This window comes from Trachurus trachurus, assembly GCF_905171665.1.
Source record: "Trachurus trachurus genome assembly, chromosome: 13".
Lineage (NCBI taxonomy): Eukaryota > Metazoa > Chordata > Actinopteri > Carangiformes > Carangidae > Trachurus > Trachurus trachurus.
Genome location: NC_139892.1, coordinates 8,154,115 through 8,168,450, shown reverse-complemented (window position 1 = coordinate 8,168,450; position 14,336 = coordinate 8,154,115). Strand labels below are relative to the sequence as shown.

The window sequence follows — 14,336 nt, the reverse complement described above, 5'->3', positions numbered from 1 at the left end:
GAATCCACGGTGAGATAAATGAAGCAGACAGCTCTCCTCCTCTAACTTCACTCTCTCATCACCTCTCTTCTTCGTCTGTTATGACGGTTGTGGCAGCTTTGAGGCTCATTACCGCCATCTAGATTGGAGGACTCGACTTTTTTTTTTTTTTTTTTTTTAATATTCATTTAGACGTATTCGTCGTGTGACTGTGTGCACCGAACCGTGACCCCCGTACCGTGACGGCACGGGACGAATACATATACCGTTACACCCCTACTAAACGGTGATAGGGCGTGAAAAATAGGCTATGATATAGCTAAACTCTTGTTTGTTACTATTGTTCTCATTCAAATTACGTGCTGGTTTTCTACCCGGTAGTAGTTGTTGTAAACAACAAGGCGGCTCTGGGTGTGACCTCAGTGTGTGATGTCAGAGGGGGGCGTGGCCTACACCTGTCACCTGTGCATGAACCAACATGAGTGGGTGGAGACGTCTTCAACTTCTATTTGAACCCGAGTTCCTCATGTTCCTCCGTCTGACAAACACACCTACTGTCTTGTTGTACACGTCTATATGTTTGTGTGTGTGTGTGTGTATGTGTGTGTTTGAAAGAGAAGAGAATAACTCCGGTCTCTACCTGCAGCTCCTTCATGTCTCTCTCCAGACGGAGTCTCTCAGAAGTCTCCGTCTCCAGCAGCTGGGAGGCCGACTCCCCGGTGTTTCGCTCATCAGCCAGCTCTGACGACAGCTCTGTGATCTGCAACACACACACACAGTTTTCTTGTAAAAACCCTGTAAGATTTTATCTGTCAAGAGCAGTGTAGTCTTCTGTACCTGTGTGTGTGTGTGTGTGTTGTGTGTGTGTGTGTGTGCGTACCCGGCTCTCCAGACGGTCACTGTTGAGTCTCAGCTCGTTCCTCTCTTTCTCCACCTTCTCCAGTTTCTGCTTCAGATGCTGAATCTCCTCCTGAGGAGCAGACGGAGCGAAACCATCAGACTCATCAGCACATTCAAAAATGTGTTTCTGCTGAGTCAGCGTCATCTAACTTCTAACTTCTCCGGGGTGTCACCTGCTCTCCTGCTGACTGAGACTGATTAAATATTTAAAAAAAATAACACTGAACAAATCATCACATTTAAAATCTTTGATACAAACCCTCATCGTCTTGTGGTGAAAATTCCAGGTAATTCAATGATAAAATGTGGAAATTGCTGGAAACTTATATTAGTGTTGCCTGTTACATTTACAACAAAAGACTCGTCAAGGTGATTTTTTGCAGTGTTTATGTTTGAAATACGATGGAACACCGACATGTTTTAGTGTTTTGTGTTGTGGTTTGGAGTCACGTGATTCCGGTGACACGCAGAGTGACGAACAGCGAGTACAAACGAAACTAACAGTTTAAAGACCCCCTTCGATGAAAATCGTGTTTTTTGTGCGTTTCACATGTTCCTGTGGCATTTTTCTGATGTTAGAGGACATATCAGCAGAAAAGTAAGTGCAAAATTTCATTTCTGAGTATTTCTGCCTTCAAATTGCTGTGAACCAATGGCAGCGCAGGCTCCGCCCACCACTCAGAGGTGCATTGCTAATGAGCTGCTGGTGCTGTGGAGAAGGAGAGCTGTGGGAAATGACACAGGTTTTGTGATTTTGGCTAAAAACTTCATAATCACAATTTAAAGACCACAGAGAATGTTTTAAAATAACCAAAAAGGATGGTTGGAGGGGGGACTTTAAATCATAGATATACACGATGTCCAAGATGGCAGCCGCGTTGATACATCGTTCCAACGGACAACAGCTTCATCTACATGTATCTATGGTTTCAATACCCAACGTGTCAGTTTATCCAAATAAAGGCGAGCAGCCGGTCTCCTGAGATGAATGGCCGGTCAAACTCCGTCGTTGTGAATTTACCTGCTTACTTATTGTAGCCGAGCGTTGTCCAACAAGTTTTTAATCCACGTCTGCCGCCATTTTTAGGTTTTTTTTTTTTTTTTTTACTCATTGAGTGCTAAAAATTTAACTTAACGTTTTTTTTTTTTTGTGTTTTTTTTTAATTAAGGGTCTCGCCCAGTGGAGCAGTATTTGTGTTTTTGTTGTTTTGTAGCGCCCCATGGTGGTTTTGTGAATAGAACAACAATATTTATCTTACACAACGAGCCTTTTGACCCAGACATGTAAGTGTCAGAAGAGCGACCGCCAGAAACAGCTCATATTTCATAAAATACGCTGCACTGTATCTCCATTTCTAGAAAACAAACGGGGATGTAGATGAAAACTGGCCACTGTTCAGCTCTGGATTGCTCAGGAACGAAGGCATGTAGAAATAAACAGTTTGTCCCCATCTGAAGCAGAACGTCAACAATGGTCTAAATTGCTGGCACCAGGATTAAAGCTTTGGAAAACAGCGCAGCACTCAATGAGTTAATTGCCCCTTTGTGTGTTCTCAAAAGGTCTGACCAGCTGGTTCAACCATAGACTGCACAAAACTTAGGCTTTTGTGTAAGTTTTTCCTTTCAACACAACTCTTCCTGCCCCCCCCCCCCCCCACCCATCTGCAGTGGTGAACTCTGCACATGACGTCATCTGCAAACCACCGATCATGATGCATATTTTCTATTCTTTTACTGTACTGTTATGCGCTGTGTTCTGTGTGCAGATGGAGTTCATCATAAATGAGTATAATAATCTGATGCAGTATCTTTATCTCAGTGAGCTCTTTTCTCCACAGACCCTGAAACTCAACTAATAAAACTCTTCTGTGGAGTCGCAGCCTTAAAAAAAAACACATCAGTCCATCAGTTGTTTTGTATTATTCACTCATTCATGTACAGTATTTGTCCTTACTTCCTTATGTTTACTGTTTAATCACTTACTTTTCTACTTATTTTTCGTTATTGTTTAATTCTTCCCTATGTTCTTGTTTTTAACTTGTAACAAATTTGGGTTTTGAATATTTGGGTGAGGTTTTCATATAAGCCCTTTAAGGTTTCATACCTCCCCTTTGCACATCCCAGTCATGATGATTGTTCATGCTGTTTTAAATGATACGTTTGTGCAAAATACATAAATAAAAATAAATAATAAAAATACGTACGTCCTTCCCGCGGATCTGCTCCTCCGTCAGCTGCACCTCGATCAGCGGCCTGACGGTGGTGAAGAGCTTCCACCAGGGCCAGCCCTTCACCCCGCGGTTCTTCTTGATGTTCTTCTGGATGCAGCGGATGGCCAGGTCCTGGATCTGTCACACACACACACAGAGAAACACACAAATTAGGCAGAGTCACATGTGTGTAGAAGTGTATGGACGTCCATAGTGTCCCGCTCTTTGTTGCGTCAAACATTTTCTTTAACGAGGCTCTGGAGAGTTCAGTTTTCTTTCTCTGGACGTCATTAACAGTTCCTTCACACGCTTCCATCCATCCATCCGTCCATCAGTCATCAGTCCTCCTGCCTTTTCCTGCTCTAATTCAAGCTCCCTCGTCGCCATGACAGCGTGTTGCTATGCCCACAGAGCCAACAGACCAACACAGGAGGAGAGCAGGGATACAGTAGATAGTCACAGGCTGGAAATGTTCATCATGCAGGATGTTAAAGTCAGAGACGCAGGTTGAGGCTCTGCAGCAGTTTACATGGACATGAATAATTAAATAAAAAGGTATTAATATAAAACATAGTTCAGCCGGACTGAAGGTTTCACTGTGGCCCAGAGACTCACACACAGCGGCTCTGGCTCTGGGTTTGAGGCGGAGGTGCTGACCTGCGCCTCTTCTAAAATTGAACAAAAAACAATCTTGAAAGAAAAAAATAAATGTGAATAAAGTTTGTTGATGGCGATGCACAGTTGGATTGTTAAAGGGGAACTATGCAAGTGTTGGTCGCTTTTTCCTCTACAGAGCTCCTCTACAGTTTTAGGCTGCATATTTTCACTGTTTGTTAATGTAGGCTATGTCAATATTTACAATCTATTCAGAATCCATTTTAATGAATTAAGAGTTTTTATTGACTGCTGTATTGACTCTATATCGGGTCTTTTTATTGGTGGAGCCTTGAACACTTTTTAGCATTTTTCTTTTTTGGTTTGTTTATACTGCATGCTGTTGCGTGTGTCCTGAGGTCTATCTGTATGGAGGGATGAATAACTCATAACTAAAGTAAACCTTTACGGATTACGGAGCGTGTTCATGTCGTAGCGCCGTAAAGCAGTCCATGTTTCTGACGCGTCGGAGGCTCTGATCTTACAAGGTTGGTTTTCAGCTAAGAGACGCTAGGTGGAAGACAGAGAGCCTCCATTCTCCCTGGAACTAGTCACTTATCCATCACAATTACTCAGCTGTTTGATTAAGGTAAAAATCTTGCATAGTTCCTCTTTAAAGGGACAATGGGGAGTTTTTTTTTTGGGTTATAAAAGAATCTCATATTAATGTGGATGAATCTACATTACTATTTGGGTCCATTTTCAATAAATATATATCGTTTCTTCTTTATAGTTATTTTGTTAATATTATTAGCAGGTCGACTCGCCCAGCATTTCCTAGTTTCGGTTTCGCAGACGCTGCCCGGCGGGTCATGGGAATAACACCGCCGAATCTACAACGGTATCTGAGCGTCTTCCAACCTCTGACTTTCATTCTTGATCAATGAAAACATTCTTGGCAAATGTTTTGGCTTTCGTCCATCCAAGAATTTCACTGTGCGCGCGGAGGCTCATGGGAAATGCAGTGTGAAAACACTTCGCTTTCCAAAACTCCTCGTTGTCCCTTTAATTTATTTATCTATTGTTTATTGTTTATTTTGGATCCCCACTAGTCTTCATTGAGATGAAGGCTAATCTTCCTTGGGTCCACATTAAATCCAACAGAGAAAAGGAAAAGCGTCACAGCATCTTCACCAAAGGAAAATCCATGAAGTCATTTACTTTCAAAATCCCAGAATGAATAAAAAAAAAAAAGAAGAAAATACATAAATAACTTTCTACTAAGCTACTACAACTAGATCTGCATCGTTTTCAGTTATGATTTGTTGTTCAGTTATAGATTTTTGTTACTATATCAGATTTGCATCCACCTGAAATCAATTATTAAATCATTATTCAGTAACATTTTTGCTTCTCCCACAAGGCCTGATGACGCGCTGCTGCTCCAGATAACGTCAGACCATGTTATGATTTGGCATCATTTGGCCTCCGTACTGAGATCTAGAGAGATTTTTAAGTAGGGCAGGAGTTGGATCATGTTGGGAACCTCTGGTTTAGATCTGCGTCGTCTTCTTCACAGTTTATTTGAAGCTGCAGAGCCGACGTTTCTTTACTTTAATGATTTCGATCGAGCGTCTTATCCGACACCGACGCCGGTATCCAGGTCACTCAGGTAAAGCGGGAGGTGCAGAGTGTGTTTACTTGCACTGCAGTAACCTGGTTGCTGCTTTCTGTCTTCGGGGAACTATTTAATGAGACTCGGTGTTGATGTCGGGCGCCGGGATCCCCCATGATCCTCTGCTCTGAACCGTTTCCCCCATGAGAACCGGGAGATGGAGAGAGACCGCGGGGCCTCGGCGCCGCCGCCGCAGGATCTCTCTCCCACTCTGCTCCCACATCTCTTTCTCCTGCTTTCCCTCCTTCCTCCCTTTTCTCATTCCACTTCTCATTTATTTTTTCGCAGAGCTTTGAACGCTGCCCCCCCAGGCGGCGGCTGTGGTGGCGGAGGGGGAGGAAGAGGGGGAGGAAATGGGGGAGGTTCCCCAGAGCAGACAGACAGACTAGATGGAGGAACAAACTAATTGAGTCTGTGTTGTGGCTCCTGAGCAGATTTAAATCTACCTTTCTGAGTGTATGGATGTGTTTTTTTTATTTTTAAATATCAGCAACTAAACAATGACTCAGCACAAAACAAATTAAAGTTTTGATTTGATTTCTCCCAGAGTTCCCTCACCCCTCCACTGCCCCGTGGTTTTGCATATATATTTACTGCACTTCCTGCTTTCCTGTCATGATTAGATGTCGTTGAACCCGTTTTCTCTCGGATTCCTTTTGTGTTAAATGTTCATTTAAAAACAGATTCTATTACAAGAAAACACTGCAGTGCAATGACAACGCTGTCGGAGTGTGTGTGTGTGTGTGTGTGGTGTTTGTATGTGTGTGTGCACTGTGCAGAGCCTCCAGCTCATCTCTGGATACGAGGAAAAACTTCCTCCAATTAAAGGAAGACAAGGCTGAGATGGTTTTATTTAGAGAGCAGCGGTAACGAAGTAAAGTTTCAGTGATCAAACAAAAACTAGGAATAAATAAATCGGTGTTTTGGCTCCTCGGGAACAGATCTGGGGTCAGAGAGACGTTCAGCTCCGTTTTAAATGATCCAAAGCAGAAGGTCTGAAGCAGGAGGAGATAAGAATATATTTTGACCACCATGATCTTTTTCACCGCCGATAGCAACTCCCTCTGGATCTCATCTTCTAAACGCTGAGCAGGACCTGCACCTTGTCCGTCTATCTGTCCTTTGTTTTCCTCTGGGACTTGAGTCACCAAACCGTCCTATCACTGTGTCTCCACGGCAGAGGGAGTGAGGAGCAGAATAACTGAATGCTGCTTCACTTTCACTTTGTTTGGTTCTGGGAACAGACTGCAGACTCGTCCCAGACAACCTTGATGCTTCATATCTAGCATTTACTTTGGCCCACTGTTCACTCTTCAGTCTGTCCTTTGACTCACAGTGTAGTGATCTGAGGACCGGTCCAGTTTCCTGGTGTTTGTTTGGATCAGCTACAGCTGTCTAATTGACTTTTTGTTTAGACCTATAAATCAAATCAGTTTATTTATAAAGCACATTTAAAAACAACCAACGTTGACCAAAGTGCTGTACAGTTCAGTGATCACAAAATTACAAACAAAGTGCTGTACAAAATAGCCATGGCTGGGACACACTTGAGACCATCAGGGACATTTAAAGGTTGGGTCTGTAGTTTTGAGCCCCAAAATAAACATTAGACTTGTCCAAATGAAATCCGTCTTAATCATCACCTATGGGCTTCTAGTCCTGTGTGGTGGGGGCTGTGTCTGCAGGGTTAGCCACCTAGTTCCTGTTAGCAATCTGGCAGCAGAATTCTGAACCTGTAAGCGGGATAGAGATGACTGGCTAATACCTAAATAGAGTGAGTTGCAATAATCCAGCCTAGAGGTAATCAAGGCGTTGGCAACTGTTTTAAGGTTAGAGAGGGAGAGAATTGATTTCGGTTTGTTTCGTAATTGGAAAAAACAACTTTTCACCACAAAGTTTATTTGTTTATCAAATTTGAAATCTTAATCAAAGATCACCCCAAGATTTCTGGCATGGGTATGAAGATTGGGCGCCAGGGGACCTAAGTGATTTATTATAACTTTGGAGGAGTTTGGGGGGCCAAAAAAGACCACTTCTGTCTTCCCATCATTTAATTGGAGATAGTTATTTACCAACCATATTTTGACATCTTGGAGGCAGTCAAGAATGGACTCCAAGGTGGAGTTGTTGCTATGACCAAGTTCGAGTGGGAGATATAACTGTGTATCATTAGCGTAGCAATGATATGAGATATTGTGCTTTTGGAAAATGGAGCCTAAAGGGAGCAGGTATAGGGCGAATAGGATGGGGCCTAATATGGAACCCTGGGGTACGCCGCACGTGATTGGAGCAGATGAGGAGTAGAGATTACCAGTGTTAACAGAACAAAGTTGCAAGAGCAACCAGACCAGAACCAGAACTGAGGCTAAAAAACTATTTAAAAAAATAAAAATAAAAAGGGCGATCACGTCATTAACAGAGGAATACGACGGATTAAACTTTCTGTTCAACCAACTTTAACAGCCACTTAGTCTTCAGCGGCCTCAAAGACGTGAACTCAGTTCCACATGACGACAGTTAACAGGAGACGACGATTCGCCCCGAGAGCGGCGGCTCCAGCTGAGGCGTTCAGGGGCGACAGAGGAGTGAAGTGAAACCCAAATGCCCTTGAAAAGTAATTTCAGTTGGCAGGCCTGAGCCCAGCTCGGCAAGGAAGAATAAACCAAAATGGTAATGAGTGGAGGACAGGGACCCAGAGTGCACAAACACACACACATACACACACACTAGATATACAAAAAACTGTGTATAAAACTTCCACAAGCAACATCAAAACTTCTGTGAAGTAACACGCACGCACACACACACACACACACAAATAGAGAAAGTCAACAGATCCCCACTGGCATCTTTAAGAGGCAGTCAATGCACGGCGGCAATGTTTCCACTTGTCAGGCTCACTCTGGTGGAACAACACATTCACACACACATACACACACACACACACACACTCTTGTACACACAAAGAGTCTCTCTCTCTCTCACACACACACAATAGACCAACAGAGTGCAGAGAGAAGAAAATTGCGAAGACAGACAAAGTCCTCTACAAGGGTAACTTGTAAAGCATCCAAAAAGCTCATTTGGCCACAGTGTAAAAGCTTCTCCTTGGGTTTGAAGTCTTTCTCATTCCACTCTGAAGCGTCTAATAAATCTGAAATGTCACGACGGTCTTTACAAAACCACACTCACAACAACATCAAGTGCCCGCGCCCGCCTCTGAAGCGACTCAGCTATGATAGACGAGGAGTTTTGAGGTGAGCGAGGTAATTTCAGGTTCAACTCTGGGTGGTTCATGTCTTAAAGGGGAACTACGCAGGATTTTTCCCATGGCTACACTACATTTTTCCTAGTTCTGGTTAAATCAATGACTGGTAACTAGTTCCAGGGAGAATGGAGGCTCTCTACCTTCCACCTAGCGTCTCTTGGCTGAAAACCAACCTCGTAAGATCAGAGCCTCCGACCCGGTGTCCCAGCTCTCGTCTCTGCGGCACCGCCACACAAATGTAACGCGCCCCGTAACCTGTAATCTCTTGTTTATGACAGATAAGACTACACAAATACACATGGTAACATGGTAGATGATAAATAATGTTATCCACCGCTCCATGGATTGATTTTTTGCCAGCTTCATTAAAAACAAATGCACATGGAGGAGAGGAGGGTTAGCAAAATAGCGGAAAAGCAACCAGACTGCATAGTTCCTCTTTAAGGCCTTTGTACACCAAGTCCGTTTTTTTTTTCTTCTGAAATTTACGCATGTTTGTAAATAAGTTCGACCTCATGTTGTTTCGATCATGTTTATATACCGACTCTGAAACCTTTGTCCATCATTAAAGTTTTCGGAACATGTTTGACTTTCTGCATTTTTTGTAAAAAAGCCTTTCTGACCAATCACACCGCTGTTCAGGATCATGGAAATTGGTCGTCTTCTTTTTAATGTGCGGCTCCAGTACAGCTAATAATCAATAATCTATCAAAGTGGACCACTGACATCCTAAAATAAACAATGGAAGTGATCATGATAATTCTGCAGCTCATTTAGAAGCAGGTCTCCGCTTGACGTCCTTTCAGGGTTGGATGGACACAACATTTTATTTTTCTATTTCATTTATTTTTTACAAATACAGAGTGAGATCTACGTGGGTTACACATAGTTATAAACACGCATCAGACTCAATGTGTAAGGTGTCTGTCGGGTGACGGATTAGAAAAACATACGAAAATAAATGACTTGGTGTGCAGAGGCCTCTACTGCTATCGCCATGGTGTTCCTAATAAAGTGCTCGCTGTGTACATCCTGACATCTGCTGTGAACATTAACTGAAGGGGAGCTGTGTATCTGTATCTGCAGGATTTAATGCTGTGCACATGATCGCCTGATTGGATAATTACATGACTAAGTAGATGAACAGGTGTTTGGGCAAATTACATATTTCTGTTGATTATTGAAGTGAAAGGAAGTAAATGGAATCGCAGCAGCAGCAAACACACATTAAAACATTAAACTTAATGAAACATTGTGTTTTATTTCATTAAGAAACTGAAAAAAATAAACTTGGAGAGTAATTGCATCTTATGTTTTTAAACCCAGAGAGTCTCACTGTTCTGCTGCAGATGGTTTCAGTTCTGAGATCTGATCTTGTTTGAAATCTTCCCAGGAGGAGGAGATGTGTTTCTATAGGTGGATGTTGAGGAGTTTTGTAGAATCAAAGCTCTTTTAGCTTCAACTCTCTTGACTGAATGCAGGACGTCTACACCAACAATGTGTTTCCCACTCGACCCCCAAAGGAACCGACGCCAACCCCAACCCCAACGTTGAGAAGTGGGTGAAGGTCTTCAGGTCATGATTTTCCTCCAAAACACACCTTGACTGGTGTTTGTGGCCAAAGCTCAGAGCTCGTTTCCATAAAGAGTCCAGTCTAATCCATCCATTGATGTTGCTTTGCAGACCTTGGACATTGACCACTGAGGTAAAACTCTAGATAAAACCTCTCGCAGATCTTCTGAAGTCACGTAAAGTCTGATTTTGTGTGAAGCTTTTCTTGGTCTTCTAGATTTCATCCTGTCTTCAACATGCTAGAGTGTCTTGATGTCTTTTTTACTTGACATCCATTAGCTTCCTGTTCAGACACACTGTGGTTGAGTATTTATCAGCTGACAGTTCCTGATGACAGCTTTTTACCCACCTTACCTTAAAGGGATAGTTCAACATTTTGGCAAATTGGCCCATTGCCATAATCCCTATAGTCATAGCAGTAGGTTTGTTACCTTTAATTGTCGGTGCAAGCTGTTTTTTGAACGGCAGAGCAGAGCCGCCCGCGAGCTGCTCAGAGCTACGCTACGGAGGCTAATGGGATTTCTTGGTTTCCCTCATCCAGCTCATCAAATACACAATCCAACAACTGCACAACGCTCTGGTGGACAAGTTGTGACCTGCACATTCACCACGCTATGAGATAATAACAGAACGTTACCAGCCAGAGTTGATTTAGGTAAATGCAGAGACTGCTTGATGAAAAACTGTCCCTGAAGGCAACGTGCATCTGCAGTTTTGCATGAATTTCCCTCTAAAACAACTCTGTCTGGTAACGTTCTGTTATTATCTCATAGCGTGGTGAATGTGCAGCTCACAACTTGTCCACCAGAGCGTTGTGCAGTTGTTGGATTGTGTATTTGATGAGTTTGATGAGGGAAACCAAGAAATCCCATGAGCCTCCGTAGCGTAGCTCTGAGCAGCTCACGGCTCTGCTCCGCTGTTCTAAAAAGAGCTTGCAGCGACAAATAAAGGTAAATGCTCCGAGCGAGCACCGAGGTTCCTGAACATACATTTTCCCTGACTTTTATAAGAAGTAACGGCGGCAGCGTTCAGGTCTGTTTGGATGTGGCAGATTGATGGCAGATCACCGGGGAAACTCAAGAGTCTGTGGGACACAGACGCATCCGTCCATCAGGGAGGAGGACGAGTGGAGCGACAGGAAGCCACCAGGAAATAAAAAAAAAGACGAGCTCGACTCCATCTCGGAGGAAATCATCTTACGACTGCCAGCTCTGTGCTCTCTCAAGACTTCGCTGTTATTTTCCTTAGGCCACAACAAATGAGTATTCTCTAAGAGTTAATTAAGAACTTCGAGAGTCCAAATGCCACAACAGCTGCGACTCCTTCTTACCTCTTTACACGGCAGAATGGAAATATCCAGAGACGCTGGAGAGGCTTTAAACTCTGTTAATTACCTGAGCCGTGTAGTTGAGTCAGAGGTTGGCAGGAGGACAAAACCACCGTCAACAAACATTCCTCCAATGCAATGTTTTCAAGGTGAAATAACATTACGAAACACAAACACTCTTCATAAATGTTGGCGTCTTACCTTCCTCTTCTTGAAGGCCTGTCTGGCCAGGTATCCTCGGCAGGCGGCCTGGAACAGAGAGATGTTCCTCCTGGTCTTCACGTCCCGCTGCTCCTCCAGCTTGGACAGCGTCCCTGCTCTGAAGAACACCTGGGGACAGGAAGGACAAAGTCACACAGAGGTCGTTTCTCAAAGGTGGAGATACCAGGGTTCCTACACATTTGACATTTCCAGATTCCATACTTTTTCCAGACCCTAATTTCCAGACTTCTCGGTAAAAAAAAAATCTAATTATTTGTGATATTTGAGCAAATAGATGCGCATAATATAAAAAAAAGCAAGCAATAAATCATTTGTTTTCATTATTCTGAATGTGTATGCCATTATGTGGTGCTTGTAGCTAGGTACAATAGCGCATACAAAATAATTAACCCAAATAACTTCAGATAAGATCAAACCCAGATAAATATTAAGATAAATATATTTCCATACAATAGTTTCCATTTCCCATACATTTCCAGACCTGGAAATGTATAAAATCAAATTCCATAATTTTTCATACTTTCCATACTTGCGTAGGAACCCTGAGATACGCGACATGAACAGTGCGGCTGAATCCAACTAAATCTTTCTGTCTGTTTTGAAAAAACTTCAACTTTGAGTTGAACAAAGACTTCAAACTTTGCACATTCAGACTGGGAGACTGTAAAAGTTTTGGGGGTTTGAAGTGGACTTTAAGTGTAGAGCTTTGGCACACAGACAGTGTCAGTTCAGACCTTCGTCCTGATGTCTGAGTGCTTCTAAGTGGCCACAAGCCAAACCTGCACTTAACAATTTCACAGATAACTCAATAGCCAATCACTTTCAGGTATCATCTGGTGAATGGGAACAGAGCTGCTTCTGAATTCACCTCCATCACTTTGTTGCCTCCAAACTTTTTACCAACGGAGAATAAAGTCAGTCTTACTTCTTGCACATCTAAAAAAGGAAAAACACCTCGGCAACAAACGTCTAAAAGCACGACTGGTGGTGTGAACACAGATGCAGCAGCAACTAGAGCAGAGTGAAGACGTCACATCTGATCCAGTTTTATCTCCACTAGGCCTATATATCTGTCTACGGCTGCACGGTGTGGTGTTACACACATCAACCATTTGATGTGGGTCAATTGGCGCCCGGAGCTCAACACTCGACACATTATGCAGAGAGAAGTGGCGGCGGAGCGGGAACGAGTCAATCCGGGAAGCTAATGTGATAAAATTGCTGCTCTTTTGAAGCTGCTGTCGCTGGGAAACAGGAACCTGACAAGATGCCACATGTAACTCAGCATTTTTACACACAAAGCGATGGGTGTCGGTGTTTTGATGTTTCTGCTTGACCCTCGGATGCTCTCAGCACAGCTGCCCATCACACGGGTCCTGCGAGCATCTCTGAGTGTTCACTCTGTGTTTATATCAACATTTCTCACCGTAGATCTTGGATAATTTCACTCGTTTCTCGACTGGATTCTCTAACTGACTCTCCTGTGTGTCAACACTTGAGCCAACTGAACTGAGCGTCTTATTGAGATCTTGTGTCACAGAGTGTAAAGTTATGTGAATGTAGTTTGCAGGAAATGAAGATGGGGCCTGACCAATGTAGGATTTTTGGGGGGGTCTGTGCAGAAATTAAAGGTCCAGTGAGTAAAATGGGGTGGGGGGGGGGGGTGTGACATCCAGCATTCAGATTCTAGTTTGCAGCGCTCACTCGCTCGCTCGCACTCACTCCTCCCGTCAGCAAAGTGACGGTGGCCTCCTAGGACAAAAAAACTGTTTTACCACGACTGGGACAACTGGGAGTATTTCAGCATGGAGCGATGAGATGAAGATCTAAACCATTTTACGATATGTCTGCTGTTTCCTTCCTCTTTATTCTTCGTTGGTTTATTTATAAACGCAAAGCTCTTGAAACGCGCTCTCTGGTTGGCTGGATTTACCGTTCAGGCTCTGGTACATACATGGCGGTGCAAGATGACGACACTCTCCAAAGCAAGACCCTTGTTATATGTAGATATAAAAGAAGAATTATAAGGCTACAAAAACCAAACGTTCATTGGTATTATATTCAGATTTAGCCAATAAACCTTGCCAATTATTGTAAAATTATGATAACCAAGTAATCAGCTAATATTCCTCGAGTAAACACTTTTTTTTTGCAATTATACCACAAATATTGTTCAAACACTTGAGACAAATCTGTATTAGAGGTCCAACATTTTACTGTTTGACAATAAATTACTTTAATTATTCATAATGGCCTCTTGGAAAATGTCAATAAATAATGAAAAATCAGTAGAAACAGGTAAAAGGCCTCTAATGAATAATTGTCCACTTTGTTTTGTGTTGTTCTCCAGTGTTGTGTGGATCAAACCACAAACTGAATGAATAAAACACTCACATTATTTGTCTGCAGTGGATCAACCAATGACAGGAGGTCATTTCTAAATGAAAACAGACCAGTTTGTACTTGTAAGACAAGAGAAAAGTTTGGGCTTCGAATCTTATCACTGAGACTGAGACGACCAATCAGAGGATTAAATGGGATGGAGTTGTTCAATCTATCGTGTATTGATGTTTAAGTTCTAAGGTGAGA

The 14,336-nt window shown here is 42.8% G+C and overlaps 1 protein-coding gene across 3 annotated transcripts in view; it reads right to left on the bottom strand.

Annotated features, from left to right (window-relative positions):
• The window catches only part of myo18ab (myosin XVIIIA b), a 156,078-nt gene that overhangs the window by 39,633 nt on the left and 102,109 nt on the right, over positions 1-14,336 (bottom strand). For all 3 annotated transcript variants that reach the window (XM_083984950.1, XM_083984949.1, XM_083984951.1), the window contains 4 exons: positions 11,727-11,855; positions 3,084-3,227; positions 860-949; positions 620-739 (listed from right to left, as the gene is read on the bottom strand). In XM_083984950.1, coding sequence (XP_083841076.1) covers positions 620-739; positions 860-949; positions 3,084-3,227; positions 11,727-11,855 — 483 coding nt within the window. The remainder of the gene's footprint in view (positions 1-619; positions 740-859; positions 950-3,083; positions 3,228-11,726; positions 11,856-14,336) is intronic.